This window comes from Corvus hawaiiensis, chromosome 4 (assembly GCF_020740725.1).
Source record: "Corvus hawaiiensis isolate bCorHaw1 chromosome 4, bCorHaw1.pri.cur, whole genome shotgun sequence".
NCBI classification, from domain to species: Eukaryota; Metazoa; Chordata; class Aves; order Passeriformes; family Corvidae; genus Corvus; species Corvus hawaiiensis.
In genome coordinates this window covers 59,990,017-60,015,532 of record NC_063216.1, presented here as the reverse complement: position 1 = coordinate 60,015,532, position 25,516 = coordinate 59,990,017, and the positions used below count along the sequence as shown (strand labels likewise).

Sequence of the window (25,516 nt, the reverse complement as noted above, 5' to 3'; positions counted from 1 at the left end):
ATTCAAAGAACCCCACCCAGCTCATATGCCCAGTAATTCCAAATCAAGAACAAAGTGCATCTTCTGAGCACATTTTGCAGGACACATTAGCATGTACCTCAGTAATATCCTGTTTAAAACAAGAGAAAATAGTCAAGAAAGGAAGTTGTGAACCACATCTGGCCCGCAACACCACATTATCAAAATTTGGCATTTGGTGAGTCTTCAATGCAACAAAGACTAATACTTAAGGGGACAATCTTGCTCCCTGAAACAGTCAGGGAACATGTGAGCCTCATATATCCTTCTGGAACACTGTTAACTCAAACTTCGCTGTCCGACTCAAAGATGTACATGCTTGATGACCATCAATCTTTGGCTTTTAAAATCAGGCTGAGAAATGCAACTGCATTTAAGGACCAAAATCCTGTCCTTCAGAACAAAGCAGAAATGCCTGGTGAAATCCAAGAAGCTGTTAAGAAATAATTTGGTGGCAGTAGTACAGTCAGATCAGCTCTTTGATAACTCCCAAGTTTGGAAAATAAGAGAAAGATTAGCATCTGACTAACTTCCAAAAGAAACTACGTCAGCAGCCAATATTGCATGAAATGTACCTACACTACTAGTAGGTACCCTTTCATACCCTACTTCATATAGCACCCTTTACCAAAAATAGTATTTTCAGTACTGACTATACATTTGGGAGTACATACGGGGAAGATAAGACCATTATTGTGTCAAAAAACAAACTCCCAACCTTTATTTGTCACAACACATTTCATGTACATGCAGAATGTATTTACATTTCTCTTTTAAGGCAAACAGAAATTGAGTTCTTATACCTGAGTTGCTTAGCACCAGTAAGAATAGCAAATAAAAACACAGGAACTGCTCTCTCCCTTTGGAGTAGCAGCTGCTTCTGCTGCAAATTATTTCTGCTTTCACCTCACAGTTCTTTTAATGAGCTCTACTGTCATCCGGAGCCATTTCTGCAGAATTCAATCTCTTCAGAGAAACTGCTTGACCAACTTGAAGTTGCCTTTGCTGTTTGCTAATGGCACAGCAGTACTTCTGTCTTTGCTGACATATGCACCAAGGTCTTCAGTTACTTTAAGAGTTCTGTATTTCTCCACTACCAAGAAAAACTATTATCTTCTTATGTCTTTCTCACGTGTGCTGGCTGCTTCTCCAATGCTAAGTTAAAATCAAGAGAGGGCAAAGGTAACCACAGCCAATGGAGGATTTCAGCGCTTGACTTTGTGGAAATGCCCACTGAAGTGTTGGCCTTTAGGAAGAAAATGCAAAGCAGTTTTTCAATTAAAAAAATGCTCCCTCTGAGTCTGAGTAACATTTGAGCCATCTGCATTATCTCCAGACTTCAGGCATTTTCTACAATTTAGGATGTTGAAATCCATTTAAAATATAGAGGCAGCATTTTCAAGTAAGTGTTTGACATTTTTCATTTCCCACTGACTGGGTCTGCCAACACCACTAATTCCAATAGGCACTTTTCTCCCATGACTTTTAAGAGGACCACAGAGCATGATCCTAAGAGAAAACATCTATTCTGTAAAAATCAAAGTTTCTATTTAACATAGAAGTGTAGACCAAGCATAGTCCATAGTGCAAAATGGGGTATGACTATCAAGTGTGCCTTCCTCTGTGAGGAACCTGTAGTTTGGAAAAACCTTTTTATTCAATTCACATTCTTTGCCTTTTTTTCCACACATTCCTGAAACTGTAGTTTTTAATGACTTGTCCAATACATGAATTTAAGGTTTCTGTTACTACTTAGTCTCTCTAGGTGTCCACCTCAGCTAATCAACGCTCGTCACAAACAATTTTTAAACAAACACTAATATTTACAGGTGTTTAATTCAAACATTCATTGAAAGAAATAAAGTAACTGTGCCTTTATTAAACTTATGGTTTATATAGGGTATTAAAGCAAAAAACCCTCAAGTAATTTCTTCTTTTTTTCCAGTTACTACCTGCTAATATCAAATGTCTTCTTTCACATTCATTTCATTCAGTACTAACACACCACAGTGTATTACACTGGGAATAACCCACATCCAAACAGTCAATTGTAAAAACACTACCTTTAGAAAGACAAGCAATTTCACACAGAAATTCTTCACAAAGAATTTCTTTTTCCCAATTGTTGCCAATTCTTTTTCCCACCTCAGGGACCCTTACAAACAAAGCACCTAGGAAAATACAGTAACAGGACAGTAAGAGGAACTCATGAAGCATCTAATCAATCTATCCCATCAGGAAGCTGACTCCTTTTGCCAAGGTACCTCTCAATAGAAGGTCTGAAGGTTTTTCCACGTGAGTTCAAAAGGGTAAAAAATAGGAATAATTATTATTCTTTACCTGGTAATAGCTTTGTACACTGTGAAAAGAACAGCTTGCTGCAGGTATTCCTGATGAAGAGCTGCAGTGTATCATTTTGGTCCTCATTTCATTTTCTAGACAGTGACCCACATGCAGCTTTAGTTTTCAAATCAGCACTGCTGATTCTATAACCAGTACATTGTCTGAGATAATTTCAATACTAAGATGTTAGAGAGCTTACAAAACTTCAGAAAATCTGAAGAATTTCTCCCTGGAAATCCTTGATCCCTAGTCTACTATACAAAGAAAATGCACTGTATTTAGAGAAAAATATTATACAGTGATTATATATCCAGTGACTGTTCACCTAGTGAGTTTATGAAATCTTGTCCTGCTGTGCTGGTTATTTTGAAAAAAATCTAGGACATCAACACTTCTGAGGTTCTCTTCCACTCACACAGGACAGGGGAGGCAGGCATTCATTTGGGCTGTGTCTCTGCTACCCACTGCAGTGCCTGAGGTAACAGAAGATGATTAGCCTTCCCAGGCATCTCAGCAAAGTGAAATATTCCAGAGGAAGTCACATGAATACTCCTTGCATTCAAGACGGTTCACTGGCCTTGGGAGAGCAGTCCCAGCAGATCTCTGACATACTGTGTAGCTTGCTTGGGGTGGTAATTTGTACTCTTCTGATCTCTGAGTTGAAGAATTAGTCCTGCTCTTTTGGTGATAGCACCAGGTTATTGCAGTCTGAGTCCTGTTGTGCAGAAGGAAGAAGTTGTAGGCAGAAATAAGTTTCTGGATATGTTTGAAATGCTACTCCCAAAGGCACCAACTTCCACATGCAGAGTAAAGGACATTGCTCTTTCTTACAGTGCAGATGAAACAGATTACACAGAGTTTATTTATAAAAAGTTTTATACACCTGAAGTGTCACAAACATTTACAACTTTTCTGCCTTCCTCAGAGTTCTGAAAATACTGAGCCACACAATTACACTGCTGTCTCCTTTGAATCCGATGTCTGTGGTGGCTTGAAGTTCAGTATTTCTTTATATGTAATGCCTGCAAAACAACAGAACAGACAAAGCATTGGTATGGTCTAATGAGAAAAGGAGCTGCACAAACATGAATGAGCAAGGTACAACTTCGGCATGGCTGGGCTCTGATCTAGCTCAGGAAGAGAAAGACCTCTTCAGGCAAAAAGAGAGGAAGTGTACAAAAAGTAAGGGAATCAAGGACCATTTTTTCACCATTTCAGATTTGAAAAAGTAGCCCAATACTGAAATGGTACAGGTGCTTTCAAAGGGATGTGAGCACTGACTTTTGAGTATAGTGGGCAATATTCTCAGCAAGAGCTACTGAGCACATTAGATTTAAAAGTCAGGTCCTCTCTTAAAAGCCAAAATACAGACCTCTGACCTTAGATGAAAATAAGATTAGACTTAAATCTCTGCTGACACAGATATGTTTTTTCTCTCTCTGAGAATCTAACGTTCAGGCCAGCAACCACTGCAGTCCTATAGAGGCAACATGCAATCTGTTCACCTGCCCTATCCACTGGAAGGCAAGTTAGAGAAATGGTTGCTTTTCTATGTTGCAGAAGATGGGAGGACAGAAACATTAAGGAAATGGAGGACAGCCTCTGTTAGGAAGCAGAGAAGAAACCTTTGGAGATCCTTTCACAAAGACTTGATAAGAGGAACACTGGCTTATCAGTAGCATTTCTTTTTCTTAAAGGTGTCTATTTACTCTGTTCAATAAAAAGCAGAGAAGTTAATTTGTAAAGGAGAACATTTTTATTTCTGCTTGGCCTTTCAAACTGGTTATTTTTGAAAACATCACAAAATTAAACTCACGCTTCCACTCATCTAGTGGAAGATCCATATTATCAAATGTGTCGTCATATTTCTCAGCTTCAATTTCTTCCTCAGGATCATGAATTGGTTCAAAGTAAGGATGCATCAAAGCCTCAGCTGCCGTGACTCGCTTCTCTGCATCCAGCACCAGCATCTTCTCCAAAAGGTTTAGAGCTATTGCACAGAAAACCAACAGTGTATTCAAATCACACACCTGATCTCACTTGTACACAGTAATATTGCCCTGGAGGTATTTCAAATAAATACATGGAGTTATAAAGCAGAATCACTGGGTGTCCAGTGATAGCCAGTGTGGGCCCCTTTGCATGACAGTGTTGTGAGCAAGCTGGGATGTGTACAAAGCCTGATGCAATGCAGAGGTGTTCTGTTGCTTCTGTATGCAATACAGAAAACATCTCAGCTAATGACTTCCCAGCTTCTGGCTACAGGACCGCTGTGCTTGGGGCTTTCCCAGGTGTCGTCAATCACTGCCACTCACTGTGGTCCTAAGGTCCATCACCCCCTGACAGCAGCTGAATGAACAGGTGAACAGCGAACGAGAACTGCGCTCTGTGTCACCGAATCCAAACCAAGTACACTCTGAAGTTCACGAAGACAAGTTAGTCGTCCATGCTCAGAATCTGAGCTGATTTTATCTGCTACGTGGTTTTAACCTCAGCCAAAACAATCCATTAAAATTTCATGTGTTTCCCTCCTGTGGATTTTGGATCAGATCCATTGCTAGACTGTCAAAATGGACTAGTGTAAACAGGTATGATGAATGATTTATTTTCTGTTTTTCTGTCCTGAAAGGATGCTCTTGGGTTTGGAGCCGCTGAAAGGAAGTAGAGGTAGAAGCGTGGGATAGGATGCTTCACCTCCTGCTTGCCACGTATATTCTCTTTAAACTCCTATCCCAGACCAGAAACAGCCAGATGGCCACAGAAATGATAAGGAGAGACATCCTAAAAACTAAATGGAAATGTGTAGCTTGCTGTAGCTGAGAATGTCACTGAGCTAACCATGCAGTAAGTTGTTTATTAATCAGATTTATTTCTACTGTATCTGAACCTAAAATTTTAACTTCTTAAATTGAGAAAATTAAATTATCCTAATTAATATTCTAACAAAACTGGCTTTGGGAGTGTTTAGGTCATTGGGGAATTGATAATGCTTAGGGAGAGTCATTTCAGAGCTCTGGCTGCCTCAGGTCATGTCACAGTTATGCACACTTGGAATGCTCTTCTGGCTGTTTATATCTATCAAATCCAAGCTAGTGCTTCTCAGGAATGCACAGATGTTTCTCAGGATGTATTAATTCCATTACTAAAATGTCAGCTTTCCATTTTCTTGTATTTCAACTGCAGATCAGATTGAGCTTTCAGAATTATAGTTCAAATACAGTACAGAGAATATTTTATTACATATACTTAATCTGGGAGGGCTCTTGAGAAAACTGCTCAAGTAAAACCAATGAGCAGGTGCTAGATTGAAACCCAAATTACAAAATACTTTTTTTGTTGTTGTTGTTTCTAAGAAACAACTGATTCCTGGCAAGGTTTAAAATTGGCAAAGTTCAGCCGCTACAATCACAAGTATGAATTATGGAAAGCAAGAGACAGAATAGCACAAGAACCATCACATCACCTGTCACAGGACTGATACTGCAGCTGCCTCCAACGCAAACACAAGAACAAGCTGTGAACATCCACACAAACCGTCTTACCCAAAGGATTTGCATACTTCAAGATGGATGCAAAATCTTTCTTCTGGACTTTTGGAAGGCTTTTGATATAGTTTTTTGCCTTAAAAGAAACATGGATATTAAATTAGATCTTTGCTACCTCTGTAATGTGACAACATTAACTATATGCTTAATAGGTAACTCAACAATATTTTGACAGCAAATTGTACAAATGCATTTTTTCTGATGCTATTCACCTTCTTCCTGAATGGAATTTTTTTTAATCAAGCTTTAAAACCATGATTTAGAAATTACAATGGAAAGCTTTAATTATTAGTGCTCCATTTTTAATATATTTATTCAAATAAATATGTATGAATTATTTGAAAGAATGTCATAGTGAGTTTACAGCAATCTCTAGAAGTGAACCTTATACAGTAGTTCCTTAATATTTAAATTATACAGTTAGTCTAATGAATAAATTTAGGTCCTTTATAGTAAGGGCTTCAGGATACTAGAAGGACACTAACGTAAGAACAGGAAAGAGACATTTGCAAACAACCGGGTTTTCTGAATATCTTCATGCTTTCAGTAGCTTTACAATAAAAGTTGCAATGTATCAGCTCAGCTGTTTATATGGTAAACACTGGAATCTTGAAATACATAAATAATGTTCTGATAACTTTCTGTCATTTCACTCCCCATCTCCAGTAGCTATTGTGGGTGCACAAAGCATTTCAAGGCAGAGAGGGACTATCAGGGACCATATCAGTAGTCAATACGTATTATCTCAGACTGTCAAAGAACTGAGTATGGCTTAAAGTAAAATTAAGACATGGAAAACCAACTGACAAAGCAGAATACTCACATCTTGACTGTGCAATTTTTGAACAAAATCTTGAGTTGGTGTACCTGTTATTTTCATTATTTCTGTGAGTTGGTCCAGATCTGAATACCAGAAATAAGGAACAAATTCTTTCACCATTAGAAAATTAAGCATCCTGCAAAAATAATGCATTTCTTCGCTGTTGGAGAATAATGTAAAAATCTTAATTCAATGACTGAACAGAAGATTTATAAAAGATGAAAGTTCTCCATTTTTTCTTAGAAAAGGCAAAGAAAATATCATATAATTTGGGAACACATAACTGAATCATCTGCAAAATTTTCTAATATTATCAGGCCCATTCTGTATTTTTAGATAAAAATCAGTCCAAAAGTATTAGAGTATCTGAATAATCAATACATGTATTGCATGCACAAAAAAACCCAAAAAACATAGGTTTTCTATTACCACAGAGCCTTTTACTTGATGATTTGAGAGGTGACTCAAAGATCACTTCTACTGAAAAAAATCAGTAATACAAATTTTAATTGGCAGGTGTGCAAAAGTGGTACAGATATGAAAGAATGATTTAATGAGAAAGGTGCAAGGAATTTTACTATTAATATCAATTTATACTCATCAGTTTTTGAACACTTACTGTATCACATAAGAACCTCTCATAATTTTCTTACATCAGTATCATAAATTCACTGAAGGATACGATCATTTCCCTTGAACAGAGGTCTCCCCGTTATCATCTCAGCCATTATACAACCTACAGACCAGATGTCAACTGAAAAAAAGACCAAGAGGCACATTACCTTGTTCATTTAAATGTGCATAAAATTTAATTTAAAACGTATTTTAAAGAAGTATAAAAATTACCTTTATAGCCTGTTATAAAATAAATGTGTGCCTTGCCAAGTATGATGAATAGCACAAGTAAAACCACCAGACTTTCTAATGAGCAAACCGGAGATAATCTCATAATATGCAGAATGAGTTTCTCAGTAACAGGCAGAAGCACATGTGAAGCTTTCAAAAACTTCCATAGCTATCTTAGTGTTATTTGAATTCCCTCCATTTGCCATTTTCCCCTGTCTGAGTTAAAATCACCACACATTTAGAGGAACACAAGAACAGAGACCAGACCGTCACATCTGTATAATTTAAATAATCTTTTTCTAATCACCTTGGCACTTTCTGTTACTCTCAGAAAACATACATAAAAAAACCCTAAACTCATGATTATCTGCAATTTATCTACAAGGAAATTATGCACAATTATATTGTCATTTCCACCTCCAATTTCTCTTTAATTTCAGAAACAAAGTCTTGTTTATGTATCACCTGATTCAGTGAATGCTTCAGCTCTGTTAAGATACTTCTAAAGAGACACTGACCTGTCTGAGTATAATGCATCCAGTTAAGTATGACCTCTGGGGCTCTGTACCACCTTGTAACCACATAGCCGGTCATCTCACTGTCTGTATGCCTTGCCAATCCAAAATCCAGAATCTGTAGTGGAAGCACAAAGAACATTCAGATCAGACAGCTCGTTATCTAGTTCATACAGTTCTTTACAACTGTAAGGAAAAAAAAATTGGAGCAATCTGCAGAGATTAGTTTATTTTTGTATATTTTTCTCATTGAAGTGCCTTGTTCTCATTTTAAAAATCAAGACAGAGGTAGCACAGAGGTTTGAATAATTTTTTTTAAAGTTACATACTGCTATAGCACCATCAAAAGGTGTAAGACCATTAAAGAAAATAATAAATTATTAACTTATTAATTAAAAAGATACTGGACACATTCAATGCAAAAAATTCCCTGACCACAGAGTCACCATTGTATCAAGTTACAGCTAAAAGAACAGCACCCATTTTAGACAGTGTCAATTGCTCTTACGTCCCAGGTAGCACAATTATTCAAGACTGTGTTCCAACAAAATTCTGAAGTAAGAAGGTATTGTTATTTCTACTTTATGAGTAACTCATACAAAGGAAGATGTCCTCTAGGTCACACTGAAAATCTGCAACAAGAGTAGGGAATTACTATCACTTAGTCCCACCAAGTCTTCTCCAACCTCCAGCATCAACTACAGAGCAACCTTTTGTAAAAAATGCAAGATCAGTGCAATTTTGTTTAAAGTGCTATGCACAATTCAGCTTATTTCTAAGGTTCTCAGCTATTTCTCTCTAGATATAGCAATGTGTACAGCAGCAAGATTAAAACTGAATGTTATGGCCTTTTGTGAACTTCTACAAAATTTGCCTTAAGAAGGCCCACCTCTATGGACCATCAAAAGATGCAGCCAACAGCAAGAAAATTCCACTACTGGAACAACAATCTGTTTGTACTTACTGGAAAGTTCATGCTTCTAATAAAAAGTAGGAGGCTTGGGTAAGTAAAGTTCTATTGAAGATAAATCATGGTCACACACAGACAACTAAATATGAAGATTTGCATGACCAGCCAGAGGTTGCCATGTGAATCAGGCTGCACATGTTTATTGACAGGCAGGAGTTTTTACTAGGGACACCTGAGCATTCTTGTATCAAGAGTCATGTTTTTGTAATGCTCTCTGCAATTAAACATTCTAAAGTATTTCAGGATAGTTTCATCATTCCCTGGCACTAACAAAGAGGAAAGTTATATTTTCAGTCACAAATCAAGACTACAAAATGTTATGGCTTATCTTTATTGCCATACTTGAAATATCATTTCCGTGTTTTCCTCCTAACTACTGATTACCAATCAATTTAAAAACAGAAATAGAATGCAAAGGGAGACATTTTTATTTGTACCAATTAAATGCACTTGATTGTGGCTGATTCTTTGGGTACTGAAGGGTATATTTACTAGACTCAAAATATTTGTAGTGGCAAAATACACTTTTATATATGGCTTTCCAATTTATTCTACATATTCTACATATTCAGCATACATTATATTTTCCCAGTAAGATAGCAGGGAGGGTGGAAGAAAAAGAAAAAAAATTTATGTAATAGGTCAAAGCCAGATGTGGTACGGTCTATTCTGTCGCAGTCTTTTAGGCATTTTATCTACCAAGGCTTGAGACATATAGAGTTGGAAACAGCTACAATACAATTTGGTTTTGTATATTTGTAAAAGTAGAAAATGACAGCAAGAATTTTTGTGTATTATGTTTTAATTTCATGATTTATTTTCATTCACATGCTCATTAAGCTCAGGAACAAGCGTATCCTATTTGTACTTAATATTAACCTGGTACCATTTCAACAACTATCTTCATATAAAACTTTTATTCTCACTCTCTAATCTTCAACTTTTCAGCTGGAACTTCCACAGTAATTTTCAGAGCAAGTTTGAAAATCCTTTTTCTAATTTGTGAGTTATGAAAGAATGAGCCAATTCCCCATAGCTCCTCAAGGATGGCTCCCCTTTGACTCAGCAAACTTAATTTTCCTAACTTGCTTCAGTAACTGCAGCAAAAATAACTTGTAACTTTGAGACTACAGAAAGGGCAGTGATTTCCCCTCATGCACCCTGCACTGTCACTTTTCTGATACCTATGTAGAAGTTGAGAGCATCAGATGAAGGAGCCAGAGACCTCATTGTGAAAAACAGAACTAATAGCCTACTAATTAATTAGCCATTCAAGGAATTGTTCCAACTTGCCTACAGCCTCACTGTCACTGGAGTTGATGCAAGGAAAGCTGCCGAGTGCACAAACATGGGGGAAAATGGTTGGACTACCCCTGGCAACTTGATCCTGTGCCTGCATAAACTGACTTGGAGAGTGTGCAGAAAAAAATGTGTTAAATGAGCAGATACACATCAGGAGACTGTATTATGAAAGAATGTCTTAGACCTGGCCTGCATCTCAAAATATAATTGTGCAGCTGGGGGTGGGAGGGAAGACAACCATATACAACTGCTTTTTTTAGATTTTCCTCTTTTCTCATCACCCTGGGATCCACTCACCATTTGGCCTACCTACAAGCCAGGAAAAGTCAATGGCTTTTTGTGTTAGATAGGAAAACTCTAAAATCACAGGAGCCTGGAACATTCAGGTCAGTCTCCAAAGACCAAGAAGTTGTATTACAATGGCTACATGCAAGTATGTAGTTTGTATGCTGTATGCTAAAAAAAACTTTTGTAGTGCTTTACATCACCTTTTATTTTATTCAATTAAGGGTGTCCTTCACAACCTTCGCTCTTCTGTATCTCCCACCTTGTAGAATTAGACTTTTCTATTTATTCAAAGCTGAAATTCTCACATAACCAAATCACTCCCATAAACTCTTATGTCTCTTTTAGGGGGGAAACCCTGGCCATAAGATCTAATGTGTCCTTACACATCAGGACACAAAAGCCCCCATTCAAATTCCATGTTGTGAGGATGTACAGGCCAATTGTGATTCAAGAACAAAAAGCCTGGCCCAATGCTGAAACCAGCCAGCATGTCTACAGCTGCTGCACCTGTTGTCTTCTGTCTTCTAACACATCTGACTGGTTTTGCAAATAAACATACCTTACCTTCAATTCACAGTCTTCATTTACTGCCAAGTTTCCAGGCTTTAGATCCTGCAACCAAATTTGAAATGAATGTTAATTTTCTTTTTATTTTACAGAAAGACAATAAAGTACTCCTTCTTTGCCTTCTTTCTGGTTTTATAGTTTTTATGTAACTATTTTGAACAGCAACAGGTCAAATGATGTCATAACAAATAACACAAACAAGGACACAAACTTGCATATGTTTGGCTTTTTTCCAGTATCTTTTCTCCCCAAGAAAAACCAAACTGTTTTGTTTGTTTGTTTGTTTTTCTGCTAGAAGTCAGGAAAATACTTGCCACTGAAGGAATTCACTCATTTTTCTATGAGTGGGGTTTGGACATAAACCTGTTGCATTTAATAATAACACCACAAGGTTAACAATTCACATATATAGTTCTGGATTGTACATGTTGCACATCAAAATATGCATTATAAAGGTTCCTTACCCTGATAGAAGGAGTACTGAAGGAAACAAACAAGATATTACATAAAACTCTAAGCTCTCTTCTCTGGAAAAATCAATTTCCTAAGAAAGTCAATAGAACTGCAACATGAAAAAAGTATTCCCTCAAGTCTCTTAAGCCCCCTTAGGGACATCTAATGATGTTCCACAGTTGTAAAGTTTAGCAAAGGGAAGAGTACTGGCAAGGACTAAGATGATATTGCAACATCAGTGACACACACACAGAGTCAAAAATACATTTTCCTTCAGCTTTTTCAAATCTTTGTTTGGTACACTTAAGCACAAGATCTTCAGAAGTATCTTCTCTCTGAACTTAAACAGGAATCCACCTGTTTTATACAGAGATGTTCTAAGAACAGAGGGGCCTTGGAGAGAAACAATTTGGTGCAAAAAACCATAATGAAACCAAGTTGTTCAAGGGTCCAGAGGGACCTTAAAAAAGACTAAGCAATGATAAGTTTAGCCCATGATCCCAGCAGCTGCAAAAATAAAACCATAAATACCTTATTTTTTCAGTTTGCATAGTTTCTGTGTCCAGCTTAAAGATACTATACAATGTGCAGTTTCTATGGTGCTCCCGATACTTTATTAGAAATGGATGATTTCTGTTCGAATGCAGTTTTGGGGGAAGATATGCTGCTTGGTACCACAAGGGCATCATTCAGAACTCCTTCACAGTGCAGAAGTGATTTTAAGTGGACTTTTATACAGAAACAGGACTCAAAAAGAATCAAATGCTTAATTTTGCTTAGAAAAAAAATTGAGGTTCTATAATTTTGGACAATATTTTCAGTTTCTATGGTTCCCCCAAAATTTTGAACACTAATATAATGTTTAAAGAAAACCTAATCATTGTTTTTAAGTTTAATCTTCATTAAAAAAAAATACAGAAAAAACTTTTATTCATCTAAATTTAGACACTATTTGCTCTTGTGGGGACTTAAAACTCAACTTCACAAAGTAATTCAGGAACCCCAAATCTAAGCTGTATTCAGTGCAACTTGAGCTTACACTGACATAGCCATGCCACCTTTTGTTCCCACTGAAGAAGAAACCAAAGGCACCAACAGAGAAAACCGATAAATGGAATTTCAGGCATATTTATGAGCATGCTTATACACAAACATCACTCACATTATCAAAATATAGACATCTTTCATGTTTTTCCACTTACCCTGTGAATTATGCCTGATGAGTGAATATACTGTAAAAAGAGAAAGTATTTTTTTAGTTAAGGTCCTGACTTTAAAAAGTAGTCTAGGGTAGGAGAGAAAGTACTTTTTCATGGTGCTAAAGTGAACTGAAATTAGAAAATGGTCATTTATTGCACAGAAGATCCCTTTAGCTATGATTTTAACTTTCAGATAACTATACTAGCATTTCTTCCTTTCCCTCCCCAATAATGAGAAACCACTTTTGGCATGCATATATATATATATATATATATATATATATATATATATATCAGAATGAAAGATGCTATTTTATGTATCAGAAATGCTCTCCTGCAATAGGTGTCTCTGGTGTGCCATCATAGTTTAGATTCATATGCTTCAGCAGCACTGACTTTTAAGAGATCACTAAGATTCGGATGAAGGCCAGTCAAGGTCTTATCTGAGAGTTCTTGCTACATGCTTCAGTATTTCCTCAATGGAAAATGGAACGGTTAAGTTGAAAGACATTCTCTTTACTTGAATATCTTCATCACTTATTCAGTGACCTATTTAAGGGCTCACAAAAGCCAAACCAACAAACAACACCCAGGACTAGTTCTTTTGGGATGATACCTGATCAAATACAGATGTTTGAACCCATGAATGCCACCGAATGATCCCCACTGAGGTATGCAGTTTCTCTCACCAGCTGAATGATACCCTAGAAGAGACTATTTTCATCACAGTAAATAAAGGGAACCTCTAGTAACTAGTTCAGATATAGGCATCTCTTGCAAGGATTGAAATACAGAGAGTTCTTCTGAACAGAGGACATGGCTTCCAAGAGCAGCCTGGGATGTGCTAATTCCTTCAGGTGTCGGGAACTGATCTAAAACTCCAAGACCATACTAGTGATGCTATGAAACACAAGAACAATAAAACTTTTTAAATAAAAAGACTTGAGAAAAGATTAATAAGATGTAAATCCTCCAGCTTCACCTGAATAATTTTAATTTTATTCCACCCTGAAGAATGGAACATGTGGCAATAGAGTCACTGTGAACCACCTGGCAGAGCCAGAGAAGACCAAGCAGGAATAGCCAGTATAACATCACAGAAATGCACAGAAGAAAGAAGCTTTGCAGGACAATTGCAAATCAGCCACAGCAATGACCACCTTCCCCAGCAGCCCTCAGAACAGGCAATTAACCACACACATGCAACAATCCCTCTGCAAAGGAGTCCTCATAATCCAACTGATGAGAAACACCAAGACAAAGAAAGCAAAGCTACAGAACAAAAACCAACTTCTTCAGAGAGATCCAACGTGCATTTCAGACTTAGATTTCTGAACTTAAAAAAAACCCCATACAACCTAAGCAGCACAAGATCTGCATTTAAAGTGCCAAGTTTTTTAAGCAGTGACTGAAAAAATCTCTGACAGTTAATTTTTCCTCTCTTACACCTGACAGGCCACATCAGATGTGGTCTCATAGGTTCTGAAAAAAGGGAGGGGTGAAAAAGCCCCCACTTCCTTTAACCCTGTGCCTACAACTTTACCAATCCAGCCCAGGCTGTGGTAGGGCCCTGCTGCTGCATGGTCACACTACTGACTGCTGTGCCAGAGCCCAGGCCTTTTTTGGCATCTGCAGTGGACCAGTTCCTGCTACAGATTACTTGCAGATTGGGCAAGGTTTAACATCACCCGTAGGAAATGCCAAAGCCCTTCACAGGATTTCCTGGGGCTGACACAAGACGTTTGAGGGCACACGGCTGCTCCACAGAATGTTGGCTAGAAAACTGCTACAGCAAATAAAAAACTACAAAATGTTGTATCTGTCATGGATGTGTGTGAAGTGAATTGGGACAGGAGGAGGAGGAGGAAGTCTGTCAATTGTACATGAAGACCATATGCACTTAAAAAATCCTCAAAAACCACCAAACCAGAAATGGAACTGTAAATAGCTAAACTCCCAATACATTCAGAAAAAGATGTCCTCTGTCATAGCTATCTTGATCAAGGATATTACAATGTCTACTTGCATTCTAAATTATTGCAATGTCTTCTAACTGAAGCATCTTGATTTTCCAGAACAGATGCTTAATATATTCTATAGTCGGTTTTCGCTGCTAAGACTGTACACAGTAAGGAAATAGCTGGCAGACCCAGTCATTTGGCACCCAAGAATGCAGAATGTAGAAACAGGAATTAAAAGGTCTGCACCCTTCACAGTTTTAGTTAATCTCACCTGTTTGGAGAGAAGAGTGTGGTTTTCCTGGCATTCTCACCCCACTGATGGTTTTCTGAGTGTTCATAGCACCAAAATCATGTTAACACTTTGGGGAAAGCTCCTGTGTTTTCTAAATGTTCCTCTTAACATAACACTACTGAGATTACATAAAATAGCAGTTATTCCTGATGGTAATGTACACATCACCCTTTTTGCAAGCTGAAATACTGGTGCTGTGCTGCAGTGTTTCTTTAACAACAGCAGTATTTTTTTAACTGCATTTTATTATCTCCTGGCAGGTAGCAACACTGGAACTATACCGGTCTTCATTCAGAAGATTTTCCATTTCTGTTCAACAGCCTTCTGAAATGGGATCCTGTTCTTACTGGTTCTACTCATTAAATTAGCCATTTATTGACAGATTTTTCACTCTTAACATGGCAAAACGATTCAGAACAGAGTAGACATATTCTTCACAATGTTATTACCACTTCACCTGAACCATGTTTGACTCAAGAACCCAGTTAACATGAGTGAAGTGCCTTGGAGCACAGGAGCTCTGTGCATTATCCTAAAGATGACTTTTGGTAGCATGCATAAATCCTGGAATGCAAGCTTCAGATCATGCTAGGAAGTCATCCAACAATCATCTAAATTTTAAGCATTCTTTTCTGTATATGTAATCTCTACATAAAATAAAAAGCTAATCAAAAGGGAATTAGCAAAGACTCGGGAGACTGTGGTCTAGGCAACATGCAGAATGAAAATGAAAAGCATCTTGGCAGGGAAGTAAAAACTGAAGAGGAAATGAGTCAGAGGGGGAAGGAAAAGCAGAGAAGCAGAAAAAATCGAGCATAAATGTGAACAAAAGGCAGCAAATACAGATGAGAAAAGGAGAGAACTAGCAGTAGGTAAATCTTACCATAAGTATGGCAAAAGAAGCTTGAACAGGTGTTTGTGTGGCCCAAGAGCTGTCTGTCCCTTCTCAAGCACTATGAATAGAGAGAGGACTGACAGCCACCTCCCCAGACCTCTATGAACAGGAGGCATTCCTGCAGAAGGGGGACCCAAGACTGAAAGCTCCAGTCTCTTTCCACCTACACAGAGAGACATTTATGTTTAGCTTGCCTTCTGTACTCCTTGACAATACACAGCTTTTCTGTCAAACAACAACAAAAAAGAAATTATGAAAGCCCTTCCAAGATGCAAGCTTGCACTTAAGTAAAATTTAATGCCTGACTAAGGCCCAACTAGGAAACAAAGGAGAGGCGCATCATTGTTTTTAAGTGGTGTCACATCACATTGAGTTCTGATAAATTACAAGGCTTGAAAAAGGAAGAAAATGAATATTTCATTCACTGTAGAAAAAAGACAGTAAAATAAGAACTGACAAAAAAGAACTGTACAGTCTTGCAGAGCAAAGGCTGAAGAATTGATACAAATCTTCACGAACTCAGTATGAACTTTCTCTTGCCCTCAATTTATACATGATTTTTAAAATCAAGCCTGTTGAGCACTTTGTATACAGCCAATCCAGAACCAGCCTACAGATAGAATGTAGAAATGAAGCCTGCAAGGAAACAACTGGGGGGCTTAGCAAAAATCTCCCTTATCCCTTCACAATACATCAGTCATGCAGTTTTTCCTACATGCATTTAACTGTCACATGTAAACAGGTTGTTACAGTAGGATTTGAAATGTGACAAAAATAATGAACAGCCTTCTTGCCTTTGACCAGACATAAATACAGATACCATGAAGATCTTATATACTTTACAAAGGACAAATGCACATTGCAGGTTACATCTTTAACACAAAAAAAACCTCTTCAGAATAGATGCCATCAAAGTTAAAAGGTGAAAAACAAAGTCATCATACAAATGAGAGGCTAAGTTTGAGAAGCTGAATGAGTTTTACCACAAACATCTACAGGGTGGCATACTCCTCCTTCCCAGGTGTTGCAAGCACTTTTCCCTTATATTGCCTCAACTGAGCACTAGCTAAGTTTATGTTTGTTCCCTATGACCCGCCAAAAAAGCAATCCAAGTAAACACAGATGGGCTGTCTTTAACCCAGATACAGTAGACCTTAAAAAGTACAAGATTTTCATGCAAAACTTGGCTAACCCTTTCTTAAACAGCTAATTTACTGGTATCTGTAAAAGAATAAACAAATTACTGACTCATTTTCTTTTTCCTCTGCATGCTAGCAACACTGCTTTTTTTTTTTTAAACACATTTCCTAGCACAGACAGGGCTACAAGAATGTGCCTTAAACACTGGACCACTCCTACTTCTTAAAAATATTTCCAGCTAGGTGTGTATTTCTGGCTGAAATGGTTCAACGAGAATCCAAAATTTAATGGAACAGATACAGCAAAGACTGTTCTCCAGAGTTTGCTGAGTAATATGAAATAACAAAACAGTCTAGTAGATGAATAATATTTTATTTCCTGCTGGTAATTTTGAGGTAAGTACAGATGTGCTCTCAAAAACACGGGGTAAGAAACTATTCAGGCAAACCATTTCTTACAGAAGATCTATCACCGTTACTATCTCAGCATCCCTGCTGGTTGCTATGTAACTGCTTTTATTCTTATGTCCCTCCCAGAGGAGACAGTCCTTCATGAACACTTTCAGCATGTGTTCTTTACACAGGATGCAGTCCTTTAGGAGAGGACTGCTCCAGTGTGGATCCCCCATGGACCACAGGTCTTGCCACATAACTTGCCAGGGGCCTGCTCCAGCACAGGCTCTCTGTGGCCTGGCTGCAGTTTCATTTAGGGCACATGCCTGGGCCCCAGCATGGGGTCCTCCATGGCTGCTGTGTGGATATCTGCTCTGTCATGGTCCTCCTGTGCCGCCTCCTGCGCAGCCTGTGCCACCATTGCCTTCACAGCCTGCAGGGAAATCTCTACTCCAGCACCTGTAGCATCTTCTCCCCCCCTATTCTCACTGACCCTGGTGCCTGCAGGGCTGTTTCGCATTTTCTCACTCCCCTCTCACAGCTGCTGCACAGCAATTTTTTACCCCTCCTGAATCTATTACCACAGCTGTGCCATGCATTTTGCTGATGGGCTCAGCTTTAGCCAGCAGCAGGTCTGCCTTGGAGCCAGCTGGAACATGGTTCAACATGGAGGCACTTCCTGGTGTCTTCTCACAGAAGCCACCCCCCTGCAACCTCCACTAACAAACAAACCCTGCCACAAACTTGCCCAATATATCCCCTTAAATTCCTACTGTTTTCTTCCTCTTTTCTTCCTTCAACCACACACAGTTGCTCCATGTGGATTCCAGATTTTCTGATTCACAGACTTCAGCATCAACCTTTGGGGCCACAAGTGCTGCTCTGTTGGTACATTATCTGTCAGATAATGTACATCACTAGGACCAAAATATGTTTCTAAGCCATTTCACTGGCTTAGACTTAATTAAATTAATTATTCATCCTTTCCACTACATTCAACCTAAGCTAATTATTTACAGTTCATATATTGCTTGCCTGTAAAGTTAATACAAATGATGTTTTTAATCCCTAGCGAATAGCATGCCTCTCCTGGAAACCTCCTTCCCAGACAGTTACATCAACTTAAACAGACCACTCCACTTACACAGTCCTTGAGAGAACACTTACTAGGACAGTTTTGTGACCAGGGAACTAATGACAAAACTGAAATCATAACTCCACATTTGAAGTCCAGATGAGAGGTGAATTCCCTCAAGTTTAAATACAAACAATTTCCCCAAACCTGGCTTTAGTTTATCTGACTTTACTTCCAGCATTTGTAAAATGGGAATTATTGCACTTAAATGCGCAACTGTAGAACACAAAGGATAATTACTCAGCATATGTAAAAAGCTATGTGAGCAAAAATCTACTAAAATACGAACACAAAATCCAGGGTAGGATCAAAGAGAAATCAATAATGCAGGACTCAACAAAAATGTGTATTTATTATGTTTTGTGATGGGAGTAAAACAATTTTGACCTTCTGTATTTAAGTGCTGAGAGACAATAGAATCGTGGTTATGCTGTTCCTGATGTTCACGTTCAGGCACAGCATGCTGCTCTGCTGCATTAACTAGTTTTTAATAGCGTTTGGCAATGCCAGTACAGATCTGGATGAATCTGCATCCTGATGGATGTGCCAGACTTTCCTGTATCAAAATCAGGTCTGTACTTCCACTGCACAAGCACATCCCTACACTGACTTCACTTACCTGTACAAGCACAGAGGAAATTCTGCCCATACATTGTGTGTTGCAGGCACAGGACCATAAAACCAAAATTGTACAGAGCCAGCAGCAGCCAAGGAATGACATTTAATTTAAGACACTGCCATTCCACAGCCTCCTTACACCATGTGTCTCCAGAGCAGCAACGGGAATTAAACAGCCGTCACTGCAGGAGAGCCTGGATAAAGTCTGCAGACCTTGGTCAAGGTTTTTCTTCTCTTGGAATTGTGTCACCAAAATAAAAAAGTAGTAAGGAAGTAGTAGCCTTTTTATGATCAACAGCTGTGTATACCCAAAAGGTAAACACAGTAATTTAAGAACTGTAGTACCAATATAGACCAAGAATCATTTCCACATCTCATTAACATAGGTTATAGATAAAAACAGGGAGCTTAAAGAGTATCTTCTTTTTGCATTGTAAGACCATGAACTTCAATATACACAGTCCAATTTTTAAAAGCCAAATAGAAGAAAAAAGGAGTAGTAATAATAAACGGCATTTAGCAAAAGATGAGGAACAAAAACATACAAAACCCATCATAGCTACTACATTTAGAATCATTCTTGTGAGAGTCAGTTAAATTCAAGATTATCTCGTTTTGCTATAGCTGTAAGCTCTGCAGTCCACAGAAGTAAAATATCTAAGAGATAAAAGAGAGATGAATATTAACATTATTTCTGAGAAAGAACAGAGGATTAACATTCAGGCTTACTATCTGTAAAGAAAAAAATCATGAGCAAGCCCAAGAACTAACTTACAGATGGCATTTGGTAATACTTTTTATTTAAGAAAATGATACGTTGAAATCATTATTCTTCCCAAGACTTACTGGAAGAGCTACAAGATGAAGCTTTCCTACACAGTTCAAAACTAGACAAATCTTCACGGTCCCTTATAGTCTTTTATGGATTCTTCCTAATTTCACAGTGTAAAACAAGGGCACATAATAAAAACCTATACTAGAAGTCAAGATCAAGCAAAGGTGGCAGGAGGCAAGAACTCCTAGGGAAACCAAAACATAAAAAAGTGTACGTGAGGTGGAAGCAGAGTCAGGTCACCCTGCAGGAATGTGGAGACACTGCCCAAGGGTGCAGAGATGGAATCTGGAAAGGCAAAGCCCTCTTGGTCCTGAACCTGGTAAGAGACACAAAGGTCAACGTGAAAGGCTTCTACATGCAAACTGGGAGCAAAACCAAAACTGGGGAAAACACAGGCAACTGCACCAGGGGCATGAAAAAGCCAAGGGACTCATGGTCATCAGGAGATGTTCCTTATGATGATAAGAAAGCAAATATTGCTCATGTCTTCAAAAGGGTAAGGAAGAAGAGGATCAAGAAAGGCTGGTCAGCTGCACCTCACTCTCTGGGAATGTAATAAGCAAGTAATTCTGGAAATCATTTCCAAACATTACAAGGACAAAGAACTGACTGGCAGTAGTCAACAGGGATTTACAGAAGAAAATCACACCTGATAGCCCATTAGCCTTCCGTGATAAGACAACTGGCTTGGTGGATGACAGGAGGGCAGACAGTGTTGTTTACCTTGACTCGAACAAGGCTTTTCAAATTTTCTCATAACACCCTGAGAGACAGGGGAATCTAACAGGAGTTAGATTAATGGACAGTGACTGAACTGCCTTGATCAAAGGGTTGTGATCAGTGGCAGGAAGTCCAGCAGGAGGCCCACCATCAGCTGTGTCCCCCTTAGGGTTAGTACCGAAGTCAGTCCTGTTTAACATCGTCATTGCTGACGTGGATGATGGGACAGAGCGTTCCCTCAGCAACTCAGCAAATAATGCAGAATTGAGAACAATATTCACACACCAGATGATTGTGCTGCCATTTAGTGAGACCTCCACAGGCTGAGGAAATGGGCTGACAGGAATCCACCAAAGTTCGACAGAAACCTGGGAAGAAATAACCCCATGTGCCAGACAAGGCCAGAGATTGACCAGCTTGGCAGAGAAGGACCTGCGCCCCTGCACCAAAGACAACCAAAAGCCTCATGCATTAGGCAGAGGATTGCCAGCAACCTGAGGGACGTGATCCTTTCCCTTTTCTCAACTCTGGTGAGACACACCTGGAATGCTGTGCTCAGCTATGGGCTTCCCAGTTAAAGAGAGACACTGAAGCAAACCCAGTGAAGCTTCATGATGATGATGATGGGACTGTACCATCCAATGTAAAACAAGAAACAGAGAGCCAGGATTTTTTAGCTGTAAAAATATACTTTATATAATAAATTAATATAATGGGTTTTATTTAATATATATTCTTTTACTATACAAGGTGAGATAAATTTTAACCAGTTATTAAATTATAAGTATTTATAGTTCTCCATAACAGTTTGCTAGGAAAAAAGACTGTGAAATCGAAATAGTAGTAGGACTGGCAAACCTTTAAGCCTTTCAACATCTGATATACCAGGAACTGGATTCGATCTTCAGTTAATTTCTCATGCTTCATTATCTTACTCAAGTCTGTTCCCATAAATGGCATGACGAGGTAGCTTAAAACAAAACAAACAAATAAAAAACCAAAACAAAGCAAAAACAAAACCAAAAAAACCCCCACAAAGCCCCCACAAAAAACCAAAAACCAAAACAAACGCAACCCCCAAAAAAGGAAAGAAAACCAAACAGATTAGCTTAACTTTGTCACGTAAATTTAAACATAGATGTATATGTTATAATCCACTTACAACATTAAATTATAGATCATTCCATTTACCAAACAATTCCTTCATCACTCTCCTACCCTCCAAGCCTGTTTTTATCTGATTGTCATAAAGAGGTATTGCCCAGTTCTGTCACTGATTATGGAAATTTGCTAGTTATCAGAACTAGCTTAGAAAGAAGCTAACCAAAACCGTTGTGATATTTCAAAGACTGCTACACAGAAAACTAAGACATTCATGCAAGGCAATGTCTCTCACAATCATGACCACCTCACTGAGCTAGAAAAATTTGGAGGATGATTTTAAGGTCTCATTTAAAACACAGTGCTTCAATGCTCATCACATACATGTGCATTCTATTACATATGCTGTATAAAATCCTAGCACAATAAGCAATATGGACAACATTCCTCATCAATATGAACACATGCTCCACGTCTTCTGTACTTCATTTTCTACATTTTTCTGTCAGATAGCTTTCTTTGTTAACATATAAATACACAAGGTTGTTTAGGAAACATAGCTACACTAGATGAAATCCAGAACAGTTCTAACACAGGAAATCTACATTAAGCCCAAAAGGATTTCTGAGCATTGTTTCTCTAGCAATTTCTTCTAATTCACAAGAATTGCAGTAGTAAACAAGTAAAACAGCAGACATGTTAAACATCTTGTGTCTGAGATGCCACCAAAAGGTCAGTGAGATGTGGTAGAAACAACCTGTATCAGGTGCTGTTTGGACCACTGACTGGGAAAACAGTCACAGGGCACAACAGACCAAAATGCAGATAAACACAAAAAAATTCAGCAGCATCAGCACTTCTTAACTGATCCTTGAATTAGGATGGTTCCCACTGAGATGTGCCGTGTAGTAGGGATAACTTTCAGCCTACCTGATTGGGTTAAGAATTGTCCTACCATTTGAGAAACCTGGGCCTTAGGGTAAGAAATCAATACTCGAAAGGTGGATTAGGAAATTCACCAAACTGCCATTTACTAGGGCTGAAAGAAGTACATACCTTGTAGGACAGGAAACTGGTTCTAATGACAACCTGAAAACCCCAGCTCATCAAAGCTGCACGTAAGAGTTATATTAAGATGAAACTCAGAAAAAAAAAGTCCATGAAGCAACGATTTTGAAATTCTCTATTTAAAAAGCAACAATGCTCCCGCACAAGCAACAATGCTCTTCTCCAAAATACAAACAACTTGGAACTTACAAGTCATTAAACTTCTCCAGTGTTACATCTGGTGTGAAGACATCCAAAATTCCAATGACCTAAAAAAACCCAATAAAATATTAATGATTGATTTGACACAATAAAGTCTAAATCACCTAATAAATGAAAAAATATAATCCAAAACATTTCCACAGTGAGACATTAGCTACAGGCATAAATATGGCAGAAAGAATACCTAAAATAGTGCCAGGATTTATTTGCTAGATTTTATAACTCAGAGGGCAGCTTTACCCTGTGATACAAAATATAAGAAGTATCTACTGGAACTAAAAGTTTGGAGGCTAACAGTTTTATGTAAGAAGAGACAGTATTTTATCACTTGAACTACTGAAGGGTTGAAAATAAACCAGACAAATCAGTCCATAATATGAAGCACTCATAAGTGCTCTCCACCTAGCTGGGCTTGCTGCTTATTAATGAAGTACACTTTAAACATCTTCTAATTTCAGTAACAGGGTAATTTAGGTACATAGACTACAATAGCTAATTGGAAGTACAAAGAAGAAACTAGAACTAAACTGGTTTTACTGAGAAAAAATTAGCAAGAACTTTATATGATTTACTGTGGCTCATACATTAGGTTCTCCAAAGAGCTTTTTTTGTCAAACAAAGGCATTCTATCACTGAACAGAGAAATAACAATCTAGTAAAATGGATTTTCCACCACAGCTTTTCCTATTAGTATGGTTTTTGGGAGAACTATACAAACTGACTGGGTACATTACACTAAATACCAATGCTTCTTTCAAGCCCATTAAACACCAGAAAATTAAATATACACAACTCAATGCCCGAAAAGAAGTAGCTGGGATTATCTAAAGCCAGACTTTAGTTTAGATGCTGCTTAATCCAGGCAGTGCCAAAATAACACAGGCTTTTAGAACTGTTTCTTTTCTACCTCTGCTCCTAATTCACGACCATTTCTGTCTGTTCAGAGGAAGACTGAGAGTGCTTGTGGTGCTTCCCAGGTGCAGGCTGCTATGTCACAGATTCACAAAATAGAATTCTGAGTTGGAAGGGACCCATGAGGACCATCAAATGCAACTCTTAAGTGAATGGCCTGTACAGGGATTGAACCCACAACTTTGGCATTATCAGCATCATGGGGCTGTGCAGGGCTTTGCTAGAAAGCAAGCTAGAAGACTAATAACCTTTATAACCTTGTTCAACTCTATCTTTGTGGCCACACACACATCAGATCATACATCAAGAACTGTTCATCCAAATCAGGTATCTTTAAAAAAAAAAGTGAAAATAAAGAGAAGCATGAGCAGAAATGAAGGGGGGAAATGCAAGAAAAGGACAACTTCCTTTGTTTAAAGCTTTAAATAAAAATCGCCAACCATGATGAAATCTTTACTGCACGTATTTTTAGTCTTTCCACATTAAGGGCCAACTACTACAGTTAGCCTGGATATTATCAAAATGTCACAATGATGAAGATAGAAAAACTAATAAAGATGAAGGCAGAAAATTACAACTCCCTTTCTCTGTAGCCACATATATCTTTGAAAAGAAGTCACTAATAATATTTACCTGGGACTGTTATATGAAACTAACTCAAGAAGAATAACTACCATAAAACAATAATTAAACCCACAGAGTTATTATTTGAAGCAATACCTCTAGTGCTAACATTACAACAAGAATTTTCTTTTTTATGACCGTTTTACATAAGGTTTTCCTTTTCTCTGTGGAGGTAGTGAGAGAATGGAGGAGGACAGGATTACAAAGATGTACATCACAACAATGGAGCATAAAGCAGCTCTACAGGCATTTCCTAGGGCAGCGTGTATGCGCAAACACACACACAGAGCATACACAGCCAGGAAAGTTGCACAAAGAAGGAAGTTAATATTTTAGCAGTAATTTTATTTAATACGTATCTTTCCTTATCAAGCCCCACTTCCTCAGAAGTCTTACTTGTTCTCCTTAGGCAGATATTTCCATGCCCTCATACACCTAAGCAAGAACCATCAGAAAATAAACGTCATCACATCTGAATGTAGCAGTGAAAGACACTGGGACACCACAATAAAAAGGGACACAGAGGAGGATGAAATAATGTGGCTGCTCTATCACATCCATCTGTGCACCAAGGCATTATCAGGCATCCCCTGTGAAACACAGGAGCATGAAGAACATGTTTCCATACAGAACACACCAGCCCCAGAACACACTAAAGAAGTTCACTAACATTCTAAGGCGTAGCCATTCCAGTACACAGAGCTCCTGATACTTAATGCTGCCTGATGTACACTACTGCTGAGGTAAGGTCACAGA

The 25,516-nt window shown here is 38.2% G+C and overlaps 1 protein-coding gene across 4 annotated transcripts in view; it reads right to left on the bottom strand.

Annotated features, from left to right (window-relative positions):
- Positions 1-711: 711 nt before the first annotated feature.
- Positions 712-25,516, bottom strand: part of MAPK12 (mitogen-activated protein kinase 12) — a 33,268-nt gene continuing 8,463 nt past the window's right edge. For 2 of the 4 annotated variants that reach the window (XM_048300893.1, XM_048300894.1), the window contains exons 3-12: positions 23,213-23,271; positions 21,713-21,824; positions 12,870-12,899; positions 11,212-11,259; positions 8,091-8,205; positions 7,409-7,480; positions 6,730-6,809; positions 5,904-5,982; positions 4,178-4,351; positions 712-3,383 (exon numbers count right to left, since the gene is read on the bottom strand). In XM_048300893.1, coding sequence (XP_048156850.1) covers positions 3,313-3,383; positions 4,178-4,351; positions 5,904-5,982; positions 6,730-6,809; positions 7,409-7,480; positions 8,091-8,205; positions 11,212-11,259; positions 12,870-12,899; positions 21,713-21,824; positions 23,213-23,271 — 840 coding nt within the window. In that variant the 3' untranslated portion in view covers positions 712-3,312. Of the gene's footprint in view, positions 3,384-4,177; positions 4,352-5,824; positions 5,983-6,729; positions 6,810-7,408; positions 7,481-8,090; positions 8,206-11,211; positions 11,260-12,869; positions 12,900-21,712; positions 21,825-23,212; positions 23,272-25,516 lie in introns of those variants that run through there. The other 2 variants (XM_048300896.1, XM_048300895.1) reach the window with 2 other exon arrangements.